The 14,262-nt window shown below is 45.8% G+C and overlaps 3 protein-coding genes across 6 annotated transcripts; 1 reads left to right on the forward strand and 2 right to left on the reverse strand.

Moving 5' to 3' along the window:
• Window positions 1-4,675, reverse strand: LOC130517561 (TBC1 domain family member 10A-like). Of its 3 annotated transcripts, none has more exons than XM_057019515.1 (9): window positions 4,089-4,674; window positions 3,521-3,699; window positions 3,231-3,338; window positions 3,011-3,117; window positions 2,822-2,936; window positions 2,573-2,638; window positions 2,113-2,302; window positions 1,834-1,988; window positions 1-1,687 (listed from the first exon to the last, which is right to left on the reverse strand). In XM_057019515.1, exons 1-9 carry the CDS (start codon window positions 4,204-4,206, stop codon window positions 1,295-1,297), a joined length of 1,431 nt encoding a protein of 476 aa, XP_056875495.1. In that variant the 5' UTR covers window positions 4,207-4,674; the 3' UTR covers window positions 1-1,294. The 3 variants fall into 3 exon arrangements, with proteins under 3 accessions (XP_056875495.1, XP_056875496.1, XP_056875497.1); XM_057019516.1 differs by having other exon boundaries at window positions 3,521-3,620; window positions 4,089-4,673; XM_057019517.1 differs by lacking the exon at window positions 2,573-2,638 and having other exon boundaries at window positions 4,089-4,675.
• Window positions 4,676-4,967: 292 nt separating this feature from the next.
• On the reverse strand, window positions 4,968-10,734 carry LOC130517438 (protein phosphatase PTC7 homolog). The gene is made up of 6 exons (XM_057019318.1): window positions 10,196-10,734; window positions 8,841-9,020; window positions 7,998-8,196; window positions 7,530-7,653; window positions 7,317-7,446; window positions 4,968-7,189 (listed from the first exon to the last, which is right to left on the reverse strand). The coding sequence occupies exons 1-6, from the start codon at window positions 10,395-10,397 to the stop codon at window positions 7,131-7,133; spliced, it is 894 nt and encodes a 297-aa protein (XP_056875298.1). The 5' UTR covers window positions 10,398-10,734; the 3' UTR covers window positions 4,968-7,130.
• Window positions 10,735-11,155: 421 nt separating this feature from the next.
• On the forward strand, window positions 11,156-14,262 carry prnpb (prion protein b). 2 transcript variants are annotated; one of them, XM_057019316.1, is made up of 3 exons: window positions 11,165-11,416; window positions 11,956-12,527; window positions 12,564-14,262. In XM_057019316.1, exons 2-3 carry the CDS (start codon window positions 11,960-11,962, stop codon window positions 13,379-13,381), a joined length of 1,386 nt encoding a protein of 461 aa, XP_056875296.1. In that variant the 5' UTR covers window positions 11,165-11,416; window positions 11,956-11,959; the 3' UTR covers window positions 13,382-14,262. The 2 variants fall into 2 exon arrangements, with proteins under 2 accessions (XP_056875295.1, XP_056875296.1); XM_057019315.1 differs by having other exon boundaries at window positions 11,156-11,416; window positions 11,956-14,262.

Here is a 14,262-nt window from a genome sequence, read left to right on the forward strand (position 1 = left end):
CACAGTTTTGTCACTTTATTGATTTACAGTAATTCGGTATAAAAGGGATCGTAGTTGTGATGAAGTCGCATCAGATGAAGGGAAAAGCGTTTCGTCTCGGTTAGATTACGCAACATTCTTTCTCACCGTGGCGCCGACGACGGTACAGACACCAATATTCAGGTTTAGCCTACATAAATGTCATATATGCGCTAATTTTATCAAAATATCTTTCAAAAAATGTCTACTGAATAAACAGCAGCACATTTAACATCGACAGTTTAATGTGAACATTAAAAAACACATTAAAAAACAGCTAAAACTGCTAGCAGCTGCTAACGTGAGTTCCCTTTATCAGAACACTGGAGTTAAATATCAGCTTCACTGACTTTATTTTAGGTTCAAATTAGCATCAAAGTGAGCATCAAAGTGTTTCACTGTACTTTCAATAGTTAAACTGAATGTGTGCAAAAAGAAAACAACAAAATGCAATAAATTCTGGAATTTCATTCAGTTTTAAGCTAATAATTGTCATGTTGGGATCAGCTATAGACGATGGAAAAATAATTAAATAGGAAAGTGTCTACTAAGCTTCAATAGCTTAGTTTTTGAGGAAAAATGCTTCATATTAGTGTTCTTCAACGTGGCATTTGAGCACTATCTCTTAAGTTCTTACCCAAAATGACATCAACAAATGAATTTCATAAAATATATCAGCTTATAAAAATCTTTGGCTTATTAGCAACAATATCCCTGCACAAATCTCCCTTTATTTTAGAGTCACGCTAACGGATGCTGGTCTTTTCTCAGACTGACAGCGCCCCCACGTGTTAAGAACAGTAATAACAACCACCAACTCCAACCTCGTGGGAACGATAAGAGTTAAAGTATAGAGCAAACAAAGCCATCTGCTTTCAAAGAGGAAGATAATAAAAGTGTTCCTCATAAACTACAGACAAACCAGCTGTTGCTCCCAGTAATTACACAACATTCGGCAGATTCAGAGATTTGGATTGCTCATGATTTATACTCATGATCACTTACATTCAACATCATAAATACAGTCTTAATCAAGCTGTTTAGAATGTTGTTTAGGCCAGTTTATTGGAACCTGTCTCAAAGTGACATGAGGACCTTTGTCGCCCCCTGGTGGCCGATTTCCATAATAAATATATTATAATGTCGCGTGTTCATGTGACTGCTGAAGTCTGGCTGGCAGCTTATGGCTCAAGGAGAGAATCCTCTTCCCCCTCTGCTTATTTAACATTATTGCTGATAATAAAATTGTCTGGAATGGTTCACATGTGTGTAAACTCTACAGGTAAGTGTCATGCTCTGTGCTGCTCACGCTCTCTTTGGACCCGTCAACGGTCGTGTGTTTGAGGAGGGGCGAGGGGTCAGGCTGAAGGTAGCCTGGATTACCCACAGGTGGTGATGGGGTTGTGTTATTTTCTTGCCTTACTTCAGCCTTGTGATCGAACGTCCCTCGCTCCCCATCTTGCTTGGGCGGAAGAAGAGACTCCACCTTGATGTTGGGCCTTTGTCTCAGGTCCTGGTCCCCGGGCGGCTCGGCGGTCATGATCGCCTTGGCACCGTGCATCCTGGGCGGGGACTTGGACTGCAAATTGCCGTGCGACTCCTTCCATCGCCGCAGCTGATTGAAATGCTCCTTCTCAATGTCCTTCTCAGTCACGTGCAACTCAATAACCTGAAGCAGAGGAGGAGTTGGGCTGAATTATTCATGACAGCTGATAGTGCAGCCACGAGAGGGCAAAGTCCAAGAAGAAAAGGGCTGAGGCTGCAGAAAAGGACCATAAAACGAAGACAGATGATAACGCGGAGGTCTGACCGCACCTCCTGCGCCAGGAAGCTCTCCTGCATGTACTGCGGCTGTATAGCTCGGAGGAGCTGCATCGTTTCATAGAGACCTTGGCAGGACTTCAGCTTCTCTTGGGAGCCCAGCGTGCACTTCAGGAGGACGAGGCCCACTCGGAAGAGGATCTTTACCCCTGAGAACAGACAAAGTCCCGAATGGTCTTAAATCCGCTGGAGTCACCAGTTGAAGAACCTGATCTAAATCCCACCAATACTCAATCCTGATGTAATAATCCTGGTGCTCCTCCAACATCTTACCCTCGCAGAGGAACATGTCCCAGATGCGCAGCACCGAGGCCCACGGCAGCGTCCGGGAGAAGGCACACATGAACCACTCGGTCATGCACAGGACGGGCTCCAGGTTGTGCTTCTTGAGGTGGCGGTGGGCCGTGGGAGACACCTTATGCAGCAGGGCATACAGGATCTCCCCGTCCAGCTGGATGGCCTCCTGTGGAGAGGGCGGGGAACAGCAGTCAGAACAAACGCCTCCTTCAAGCCGAGTCAGCAACTTGGGTGATTGAGACATCTGCATTGGCCTCCTGTTACATGTGCTGGCTGACGGGAAAACAGGAAAACGCATCCCAAACATGCAGTTTTATGGGCATTCCTGCAGCATTCCACCTGATATCTTCAACCACAGCAGAGCGGTTGAGTCACCAGGTGGAACGCGGGTTCAGCTGAGCAATGATCGACACAGTGTGTTTGCACAGATCCTTACCAGCCCTGTGCTGTAGTAACCCGGCAGGTACTTCTCACAGATCTGGACAAGAACCCAGAAGGCATCCTTGGTCACAGAATGGAAACAAATGCAATAAATGAACAAATATCGGACGTGTAGCGACTCATCTATCATAAGTTCACACTCGGAGTCTCGACACCCTGCAAATATGAACATTAAAACTGTGATAAACGTGTCCAACATCTATCTTTGGCTCTTCTGGACAGCATGGGAGGCTTGTGTGTTCACCTCTGCTGGCATGTGCATCAGGAGAACGGCAGCGACGGGAGCCTGAGCCTGGCAGTAACCCTCGTCAGGGCGGAACAGACTGTAAGCCTTCAGGACGTCGAAGAGGCCCTGCTGCCTGCGGACAGGGACGCAGAGCACCTGTCACCCTGTCCTCTCTAACACCGAGGGCATCACGACGGGGGCGCTCACCCGTGACCTCCTCGGGCAGAAAACATTTCGTGGAAGGGAAACTGCCGATGGAGGTCCCGCTCAATAATGTCGACCCAGGTTGGATCTCCCTGCTGGCTCAGCAGCTCCTAAAAAAAACAGCAGGATTTCCGTAGCTTATGGGCCACATTTGAGCCTTTTCTAACCAGACGTGTGCACGTTTAACGAGCAGTTCTATATATCAGTCGCTTCTATGACTCACCTGGTATTTTCCAGCGTTCTGCTCCCTTTTGACTTTCCCCCCGGTGAGGTAGAGCCAGGCTCGGCCCCGCAGCGACGGTGGGATCCCCTTCTGACATCGTTCTTTCACCTGTTTTTTCAGCACGTGCACCGTTATTTGTGATGCTGCTCCCGTCTTCGACGACATAGCTAACACAGAGTCGCTGTATCCAACCACCAAAGTTCTTTCAAGTAAAGTTATTCAACAATCATCGTTTCCACTGTTGCAAAAGTGCTACAGTCGGGACCCAATTGGCAGTTTCCCAGACAAACCTTCTTGTGCTTTTTGGCCATCCACTTGTCCCAGCTGTTCAGCATCTCCAGCCATTTGGCCTCCCGCTGCCTGAGCACCTCGATCGGGACTTCTTCAGCGCTGTCGACACGAAGGATGTCAACACAGTCAGGTAACAATGAACCATACTGTGAAAGAGCTTGCACGAGAACGTTCAATACTGGAAAAAAAGCAGGAGATTAAAAAAAAAGCACGACAAGCACGACCCACAGGTCGACGACAGTTCGGAATCCGTTTCGAAACATTCCTGTCAAAATGAGCAGGATGCTGGTGAGACAGACTGTGGGATGAAAACTGCCAAATATACTGGAACTTCTCTGAAAATAAACCATTGGAGTCGAGTTGCACTCATGACTATGCTCGTGTAAATCAGATTTTACGGCCTTGATTCTTATTTCGAGGTTATATGATTTATAATATATAATATATTTATAATAATAATTTAAACTGGACCGTACTGCACGCCTGGACAAATCCATTTAGAGCATCACCTACTGGAAAAGTGTGCATCGATTGTTTCAGGGTTACTTGAAGCAAAGTTCCACTCACAGGTCTCCAGAGGACTGCTGGGCCCCCCCTGTGAAGCCGTACTTGTCCACCTGCGTCTCCTCCGGGACTGCGCTGCCGTTGGTCCCTGGGTCGGACACGAACCAGCTGCTGTTCCCATGATCAGTCAGCTTCTCTTTGATGCCAGACGAGTCCAGTCCGTTGCCATGTCTACTTCTTGCCATTTATTCAACATTTAGCCGAACACAGGCCGAAATGCGCACAACCTCCAGCGTTTTAACACCATTAAACGTCGCAACTAGATAAGGTTGTGAAGAAGAGCCATGCTTCCTCGCTGAAGACTCCAAATAGTGCCATAAAAACTACTACCTTAGAAGCAGTAGTAGTAGTAGTTTTCCGATGCTTTTTAGAAAGAACGCAGTCGCAGCGAAACGCGGAATAATCTGCTTCCTAAGCCACAAGCTACAATGTTAGCATCACACAACTGTCAGCTGACTCGCACCTATTTTAGTCTGAATCTCTGCTGTCAGCAAGAATGTAGGTTAGCTGGTTAGCTTAAAGGAAGCGAGGCTGGATCCGATTAGTAAACAAAACATCCGCGGCATGTCAGGCTCTCTACCGCCCCCTACCGGGGACGTGCAGGGCATCTTCTTCTCTGGTTCTATTAACTGTAGCGCAGGATGCCAAATAATTATGTACTGCCACCTGTTGGGGCGGAACGCGTATAACACTTTATTTTCGTTTTTACTTCTGAAATAATTTAGTGTTAAAGTCAGGAAATGCAATTAATATGTGGAATAACTACACGAATACATGGTGATGTTCTAAACAGTTGTAATGCAAACATTTCATGTGCCTTGAGAGTGCCTCTCTACAAGGCAAACTCTTTAAACATGGTATGTTAAGAAAGACTCGAGAAAATTTAGTATAAATACTAGATTCTTTTATTTAAATATTGTCCGTATTTGAAAACATATTTACATAAATTAGACCTGCATTGATACACTGTAGACATTTCACTGAATCTTTCGTACACACAAACATTGCTTGCTGAAGAGAGGACAACCATTCCACACAGACTGCAGAAGCACCATTTTTTAAGAACGGTTTTACGGGAGAGAACACTTCATTTACACCAAATATCAGGCCAACAGGACAGAGACGAGACAAGCTTGCAATGACAGGAAAGGCCTCTTGATTACTATTTGTTAAGGCTAAAACTGTGCTCTCATTCTACGTTCACAGCACCACCTCCTACTTCCTTCAGTTAGAATTATTTTTAAACTGAATACAAGATGAGAAACTTTACATAAACACAAAACATTCTAAGAAAGACTAAAAATGCATAAAAATAAAAGTGCACCAGTAGCAGAGACAGCAACTGTGCAAATAGGACAGGACAGTAAGACATTTTGCTCAATTGTCTTTGTTATGTGTCAGTGAAAAACACATTTACAGCAGGTGTTAGAGCTGTGCAGTAATCCTGTTTTAACATATATGGCTTTCTTCTTTGGTTTCATGAAGATACCTGCTAAAACTGGGCACATTGTAATATGATAAAAACCAATTTTATGGGAAATAAAATGCAGGTACATAAACATTTAACACCCTTCTATTGATTTCTATGATCTGGCTAGAAAAGTCAGAGCAGACAGATGTACAGTACTACCGTTATATGTAATTCACACCAAAGTGTGAAGAAAAGATGTGCCTTTGGTGTTTTTCACCTGTGGAGATAAGTTAAAGCGAAGAGTGGCAAAATATTGTGAGAGAAACACCAACATCGACATCAACGTCACACACATATTTACACTCACTAATTACAATCATGGTGATCACAGTCATTAAAACCATGTCAAGCTCAGACATCTGAAAACAACAATGAGAAGCAGCAAACAAAGGTAATAACTGAGGAACTGGAAATAAAAAAATAAATTCTCAAACACAATTTTTAAGATCACTGAATGTCGTCCATCACAAATTTCCCACCAGCAGACAGTTATTCAGATTTAAAACTAAACCGTTAAAAAAATACATCTTTTTTTCTCAAATGCATGCGTGACCTTTAACAACAAACACTCCCAGATGCTGGCAGGAGCTAACATCCCATAGACACTCTGAACATCACACAGCTCAATCTCAGCACATATTTTCTTGTTCTTTTCAGCAGAGTGGAAGTTTGGGATTGATTAAACTCATACAACACAGGAAAATGCTTCTATGAACACATAAACAGGACCAGAACGGTTTTGATTGCCAAACCAAAGAAATCCAAGTGTCCAGAAAGTACCCACCCCCCAAAAAAGACAATATATATACAAACGACCGCCTACAAACTCCGCAGTCATATCTACCGTATGTCACATTTATTCAAACCTAGCAATGAATAGTTATCATTCCCTTCGTACACATTCCCAAATCCAAGATGCCGAGACCCAACCATTTACAATCTTGCCACCTGGCACTCGTCTACTCCCAATATCTCAATAGATAACGATACTTTTTAGAACTGATAAAAGCAAGGAACACAATAGAGACAGATGGATTCAAGAGTCTACTGCATGTGCTAAAGAATCCCAAATCATGGCTTACTCCTTTAACGTCACATCTACACGTACACAAGTGAGTGCTGGCAAATTAACTCTTTATCGGAGTGTAGAAATTGATTGCTAATAATGCAAAATAAAGTGATTTGCCATGTTTGCCAGTGCGTTTTTAGACACAGGGGCCTTGTTTGTAAATCCTCAGGAAACGCAAACCGCCCTCCGAGTTTTCATTGCATCACTTTAATTGCACCAATGCCACAAAATGACACTGTAGCGCCGTTCCTTCCTGCATCACGATCATCGTGGAAAAAAACAACAACATCCTAGCTGCCTGCTGTCGTTCAAGCTCTAAAACAAAAACAGTCTGAAAGAAATAAAGGACATGGTTGGTCATCAGCTCCACAGGGAAGCGAGTGTCATGTCAGCTGGCCTCCTTTCTGCCATCTTTAGGGCTGCAGGTGGAAGACTCAGGCAGAGGGGGTGGAAGGACCAGCCTCGCACGCATGAACACAAGCTCAAACAATACTGACACACATGTTCAGTCTGTATATTCAGCCACAATGGACAAGAGCACTGTGATGTCATCCGGCTTCCCTCCTGCAGGTCAAGAAAAACAAGCAAAGATATGCAAGTCAGGGAGATACGTGGTGCAAATAAAGATGCAGCAAATCGCTCATGAAAACCTGGAGGGATTCAGTAATGACTGGCGAGTCAATATACGTACCTCTAACATTCAGGCCATTATCACAGGCAAACTGTGCAAATGGGGACATATAGTTGGGGTCGTAGGCAAGGTCATGAGCTTGCTGTGCAATGCTCTGTGCAGTCTGCAGGACGCTATCATAGCTGGGGGCCTGAAGCGATCACACAGCAAAAAGAATTACATTTGGGAGATGAGGTTTTCTGGGTGAAAATATTTACATTCTCGAAGTGGCACCTTGAGTTTTTTAAGCTCCCGTAGAATCATGTAGTCCGGCATGTTGTCAAAGAGGCCGTCACTTGCCGTCAGGATGATGTCGCCAAGCTCCACGTCAAAAGAGGAGCTGTCGGCAGCATCGGGACTGGAAGACAGACGGGTGGAGACAAGGCGAGGTCTGTCACCAGGGGATCAGGGGCACACAGCTACACTTCTGCTGCCATAACCTTCTGCCAATTACCTCCACATTTCTCAAGTAAGTAAGAATGATCAGGTATTGGATGTATCTACCATAAATACCAGCAGAGCTGACAAAGCAGGTCTGTTTATCCTAAAAACAGGTTCTTCAAGTTATTACTACTCACATGATAAAATTCATGGTAATTGTTTGCCCAAAACAGTGCACACTTAACTAAAGTGATGACAAAGGTCAATCTGCCATCATTCCTGGACGCATTTATTAAAAGAGCATGACAGAGGGCTCCTCACCTGTCACTGAGCACCGCCCCTTCTGCTCCTGGTGGTGCGATGGACAGCTGGAAAGGTGTGTTAAAATAATGCTGCTGCTCATTTGAGCGATGAACCACCTCGCCTCCCCTCACCACCAGGAAGCCAGAGTCGCCAAGGTTACACGTGTGCAGCCGGTGACTCCGGCGATCCAGAACCACGATGCAGGCTGTGCTGCTGCCTACACAACAGAGCACAAACAGCAGAGGTTATAGAGAAAGCTGTGTAAAGATGGCTGGTGGAGGAAAAAGTGTGACTGTGTCCGTGGTTGGACCGGATTTGTGCAGGATTCTGATAAATCATCTGGGAAGCGAAGGACTGACTGCAGTCCAAATAACCTTGGACAGCCACAGTGGAGCTGAGACCTCGTCGGAACTTTCCTAAAATAAAAGTGGGCCATTTGACAAACATCGTGACAAGGAGGAGGAGCTCAAACGCAGCACTTGGCTGTGGGTCTGAGAAGAAACCCAACCCCGATCACATGTTCAACAGCATTAAAAAAACCAAAACAGTTTAACCCCCTGTGGCGTGTTGGTTACACAGGGAGTCTTGACCTTTGGTAGCTCCGCAGTAAAACAAAATGTTCACCCTGCGTGTTTAGTTTCACAAGGTGACCGCCTTGTCTGGCACCTACATACCACAATATAGACCAAGGTAGTCCTTACCTCACAGTTATTACATCACTCTATAGTATGCATGCTTGCAGCTACAAACACTGACTGCCTATGAGTAAAGGACTTCATTCCATTCCACCGCTGGTCTTTTGTAACACCTGAACCTGCATTTACCTTCCCCAGTGTGTGTACTGTTCCCGTTCACACTCACCCAGCAGTGGAATCTTGTTTTGCAGAAGCTCATAATAGCCAGAGGTCAGGATGCCCACCGGATTATTTGGAGAGAAGCGTCCCTCCTTCACCAGTCGCTCACAGGTTCTCATTAAGGTGGCAGAGAACTGAGAGGGGTCAACCCCGTAGTCACGCCAACCTCCTACGCCATCTGCAACACCTGAATGGGGAAAAGGGGAATTTAGTTTGGAATCAAGTTCTCTGCAAATATGTACCGTTTTAAATATGATCAGACATCTGGAAGAAAATACTAACACAGATGACAGCATAATTATGTGAATACATTTGTTGATGCAACAGGATACCACAAACTGCGAGCATGTAAATAATCGAGCCGGAGTTGGTTAGTTTACTGATTAAAAACAACCTGAAGTTTCCTGAAAGATACACATTAACAAAACAAAGTCTTTTGTCAAAAACTGTAAAACACCTCATTTGAATACCAAAAAAACAACAACTCCCTGCTGGTGCTTTTCCAGGTCTGTCAGTTGTCTCATGTCTTGAAAAACCACCTGTCCTTTGTTGGATCTGGTTTCCTTTGTGGGGATCAAACTGAACCCCCTGCAGCTGCTGCACTAACCAACACTTTCACATTTGTTAGACTGCGTGAGACAAAAGAACATCACAACACATTGACATTTGACTGTCGTGACTACACATTATTACCTGGAACCATTACAATACCAGGTCAACTACACGTGAAGCAGCCAGGCTTTATTTTCGTATTATAACCTCACGTCTTCACCGTAATTCTCCCCCACTTCAGGCTATTCCAACGCAACGTATATTTCTGTAAACTTGTATGTGCGAGAATTTCGCTGTGAAACTTCAATCAGCTGAGCAGCGAGAACAAAGCAGTGACTTTAGGCTAAGCTAACATGCTAACGGTGCAACATGGCCGCCTCCATGCTCAACCATTCTGACCTTTGTAAGACTTTGTAGTTTTAAGTCCAGGACAAATTAACGCGGTCAGTTTACAGGCACGTTTAACCGGATGATTGTATGTTTTTAATATATTGCGTAACAGCGGGGATCCTGCACGTGCTGGGGAAGTAGGTGAAAGGTCACGCGACAATCCGCTTCAAAGCAGACCGACCGTCGCGAGTTTATCACCAAAATGTGCGCGACTGCAACGATCGCACTCATTTCCGCTGCGATTATAGGAAACAATCAACATTAACACGCGGTTTATAGCGGATTTGGTTCATAATCCAGATTTGAGAGGGGAGGGAGTTTCGTTTTTATCCCGGGGATCAGGGCACGTGCAGTCCGGCTCACTGAAGGTCACCTGTGCACGAGCGCTAACGCACCACGGCACCATCGCAGCGGTCATACCTAAAACATCGGCGTTCCTGTTCCGGGCAATGAAGCAGGCGTCGTCGCCGTAGCACATCCCTTTCTTGAGGATCCCCTTTCGGAAGTCTTTACCGAAGCCATAGCTGGCGCTGATCAGACTGTAGTCCCGGCCGTCGGTCTGGGAAAGTCCCCCCAGGACCGCCCTGGCGACCAGCCTTCCATAGGACAGTACGGACAACATTCCCTTCGGAAGATACGTCCTTGTTTTGAATGCACGCGCTGCCTCCCTCTCCTCAGGTGTCCGGCCACTTTAGTTTCAACCTCCGCCGCTCTCGGCTCTCTTATCCGTCCATGTGCGACCAGCTTCTGGAAACAAATGCCGACCCACACCCCCCCCTGACAGTGTCTAACTCCGCATGAACCACCACAGACCGTCGCTGTCTGTTGCCTCGTTCAGGCCTCTGGGATGTATTTCAAGAACGCAGTTCCTCCGCTCGGTTCTCTCCTTGCCGACATGTTTGCGGAGGAAGCTGTGAGAACATACGGGTACTTCTGACCTTTCGCAACGCTGACGTCACAGGTCACCGGTCAGGCGTCAGCAGACGCCTCCATCCATTTGAAGGACCCAAACGAAACGACGCCACCAGCCGACATTAAGGAATAAACCGAGATTATTTTTTTTAAAACCTAGTATTAAAACGCGGTATTTGATCTACATTATTCATCCGTGCTCATTGTGTTTTTATACGCTTCCATTTCAGATTATTATTATTATTGGATTTTTTCTTAATATTTTGTTACGTTCAAATAAAATTCAATAAAGACATCTTTTAAAAAAACAGAATAACACGCGAGTGGACCAATGGTTCGACCTTTGCGACCATGACGTCATTGCCACTGACAGGATTTGACAGGAAGGAGCGGGTGTTATTCATAACCCGGGGTGACCTTGAAACACATCGCCGAGCGTAACCAAACCTATTTTTCACTGACTTGAAAAGACAGGTTTTTATTTTAACATCATATTTTACAGCAAAAAAAACAACAAACAAACAAAAACGTTTATAACTCAAGATGATGAAATGATGGCAGAGGGTCCCGCCTTCGACGCGCGCACGGTGCCTACTGTGCTGCAAATCGAGCGCACCCATCTATGATTAGACGAAACCACCCAGAGGGAGAGAGTCCATAACGGAAAGGGAGAGACGACAACAGCATCGGACAATTTCCATCGAAACGCAGCCCACGCGTCGTGTTACGGTAAATAGCTATTCAATTACATCTGTTGGCGACGCTGTTGACAGCCGGAAATGATCTGATGTGGGGACGCACCCGTTCTATAATAAAGGGATTTAACCTGATTAGGATTACATAAGTGAATGGACGGGGTGGTTAGGATGCAGTCTTGGTTCACTCACGCTCTTAAAAATAAAGGCGAGGCCGATCGTGTTTTCCTTGCAACGTGTTAGAAAAATACCACCCAAATTAAAAACGATATTTTATTGTGAAAATGTTTAATTTACCTAAAATGTAGATTATTTGCTTAAAGTCCTTGCTGGGCCTTCCTTTATTGCTAGATTAAAATTTAGAAATAAAAGACGGTAATGCCATGCTAAATGTTCTAGTAAATCATGCGTACCATTTCTTATTACCACAAATTAATAAGCTGAATGGCAGTGCCGCTTATTTTTTTTATTCTCAGTCCATCTTGTAGTGTTTTTGAACCTTGAAAGCAATGATCTTTAACTGGGTGCAATTATTTCGGATTTTCCTCATCTTAAAAATTCTTTTGTGTGTAGGACCATGATGGGGAGGTTGTGTGAAGTGGTTCTCCTGTCCCTCCTTTTGGTGTTTCTGCTGAACACTAAAGCAACATGGGCTAAAAAAAGTGGAAGTAGCGGTGGCAAGAAAACGGGTTCCTCCACCAACTGGGGTAGTAGGACACCATCAAAACCATCCGGTTCTCAGCCCAATCGGAACAGCAACCCTTATCCTTCAGGTGGAAGTTACCCCCACCCAGGAACGGGCCAGTCCAACCCAGGAGGATATCCAAGACAAAACCCAGCAGGTAACCCAGTCGGTGGCAGTCCGAACCAGTATCCCGGTCGAACCAATCCTGGGGGTTACCCAAATCAGAACCCTGCAGGAGGGGGCTACCCAAATCAGAACCCTGCAGGAGGGGGCTATCCTAATCAGAATCCAGCAAGAGGGAATTATCCAAATCAGTATCCAGCTGGTGGAAGCAATCCAAACCAATACCCAGGCAGAGCTGGTACCAACCAAGGAGGATATCCTAACCAGTATCCTCCTGCAGGTGGATACCCGGGCCAGGGAGGTTACCCTCCTGCAGGTAGATACCCAGGCCAGGGAGGTTACCCTCCTGCAGGTGGATACCCGGGCCAGGGAGGTTATCCTCAGTACCCTGCTGCTGGGGGCTATCCAAATCAGAGGTCCCCTTATCAGTACCCTGGAGCAGGTGGCTACCCAGTCAGAACCGGAAATACAGGACCAGGGTGGGGTCAGCCTGGCGGACACCCCGGAGGTTACCCAGGTGGCTATCCTGGAGGATACCCTGGTGGTGCGGTTGGTGGTTACACCAACTGGAACCCGAATAATAAAATCCTCAGCCCCAGATTTGGCGGAGGGGGCTATATGCCCGGGATGGGGGGCTCCCCTTTCTCACAGTCAGTACAGTCCATGGGATACAAGCCTAAATCTCCAAGCTTTGCCAAAAAAGCCATGGTGGCAGCCGGCGTGGGTGCTGTGGCTGGAATGGCCGTCGGATATGGACTTGGGCGTTTCCCTCGGCCACATTTTGGCTTCCGCAGCCCCTCGGAGGAATACTACTACAACAACTACATGTACCACCGTTATGGCACCCAATCCACCGACGAAAAAGACTATGGCCGCGATTACGTCTACAAGCCTCCGCCGCGGGCCGAGTCCTACGAGAACTTCATGGATCGATGCATGAATCGGACGGATCTCCTGAAAGACAAGGGCGGCAAAACCGACGAGGACAAGGACACCGTGGGCATCGAGGAGATCGGATACCCGGCCCTCGTCGATCAGATGAAGTCCCGGCGCTGCGTGGAGGAGTACATGGCCTACTCCGAGCAATTCCTGGAGAAGCAGGCGCGGAATCGCTGCGGCCCGCTGAGCTTCGGCGCCATCCAGCTTTTCTCCTCCCTTCTGCTTCTCTCCAGCACGCTCCTCCTCCAGTGACATCCATCAGCCCCGTGTCTCTCTAATGTCTCCGTTATATTTGCACGCCTGCCTTCTACTAATGTATGTCAATATTGTCAACATTTCACTTATAGACCGGTGATGTGGCGTCTATGTTGCCCCTAAAATTTGTACACTGGAGGACACAGGCACTGGCTTCACGGCTGACCAGAGACCTGATGCTACAGTCAAGAGTAGAGTTGTGCTCACTGTCAACATCAACTTCCTCAATGGTTTAGGACACAGTTTAATTTTCCAGTGGAATGTCTATTCTGAGGAAATTAGCTGGTCAGAATTCCCCTCCATGATCTGAACGCCAGAGAGTCAGCGGGATCCGATCTTGGCAGCTCTGCTCGGCTGTGGACATAAACACAGTGTTTGTTTTGTACATTTTTCTTTATTTGTTTCTAAGTCATCACCCACCTAGTGGAATCTGTAATTTTGCACTTTTGTTTTTTTTTGAAACATGCGATATAAATTCAAGTTTGTGGATGACATTTTCAGGGGTTTTCAAGGATTTTTCAAGTCCAGGTTAAAGGGACACTAATTCCAATCTGCTGTTAGTGCTGAGATTCAGGCTGTTTGAAGAACATTACTCAAATACTCAACATGAAAGAAGTGATTTGTTGTGGTCATGTGCTTAACCAGCTCATTTTTACTCTTGTCGCCCTCCACACTGGATATTTTCTGGCACTGTCAATAGAGCTTAAGGTTTTGATTACATTTCATGCCCTGTAGACTGAACAGTATCTTTAAAAAGTGCACTTATGTCCTTCAGGATTAGATGTCCTCTGTCTCATCTCCATCAGGTACCATGCTACTAAAATATGACTTGTCGTGTATGCTCATGTGTTTAATAAATTACCAATTTAACAACCATT

Source organism: Takifugu flavidus, chromosome 20, assembly GCF_003711565.1.
Source record: "Takifugu flavidus isolate HTHZ2018 chromosome 20, ASM371156v2, whole genome shotgun sequence".
Classification (NCBI taxonomy): Eukaryota; Metazoa; Chordata; class Actinopteri; order Tetraodontiformes; family Tetraodontidae; genus Takifugu; species Takifugu flavidus.

Coding starts and splice junctions, on each gene's coding strand:
- LOC130517561 (XM_057019515.1), bottom strand. CDS start 4,206: ATGGGAACAGCAGCTGGTTCGTGTCCGACCCAGGGACCAACGGCAGCG. Junction 3,700..4,088: donor CAGCAGTCCTCTGGAGACCT/GTGAGTGGAACT, acceptor CTTTTTTTCCAG/TATTGAACGTTCTCGTGCAA. Junction 1,989..2,112: donor GGACATGTTCCTCTGCGAGG/GTAAGATGTTGG, acceptor GTCTGTTCTCAG/GGGTAAAGATCCTCTTCCGA.
- prnpb (XM_057019315.1), top strand. CDS start 11,960: ATGATGGGGAGGTTGTGTGAAGTGGTTCTCCTGTCCCTCCTTTTGGTG.
- LOC130517438 (XM_057019318.1), bottom strand. CDS start 10,397: ATGTTGTCCGTACTGTCCTATGGAAGGCTGGTCGCCAGGGCGGTCCTG. Junction 9,021..10,195: donor CAGGAACGCCGATGTTTTAG/GTATGACCGCTG, acceptor TTCCCCATTCAG/GTGTTGCAGATGGCGTAGGA. Junction 7,654..7,997: donor GGGGCGGTGCTCAGTGACAG/GTGAGGAGCCCT, acceptor TCTGTCTTCCAG/TCCCGATGCTGCCGACAGCT.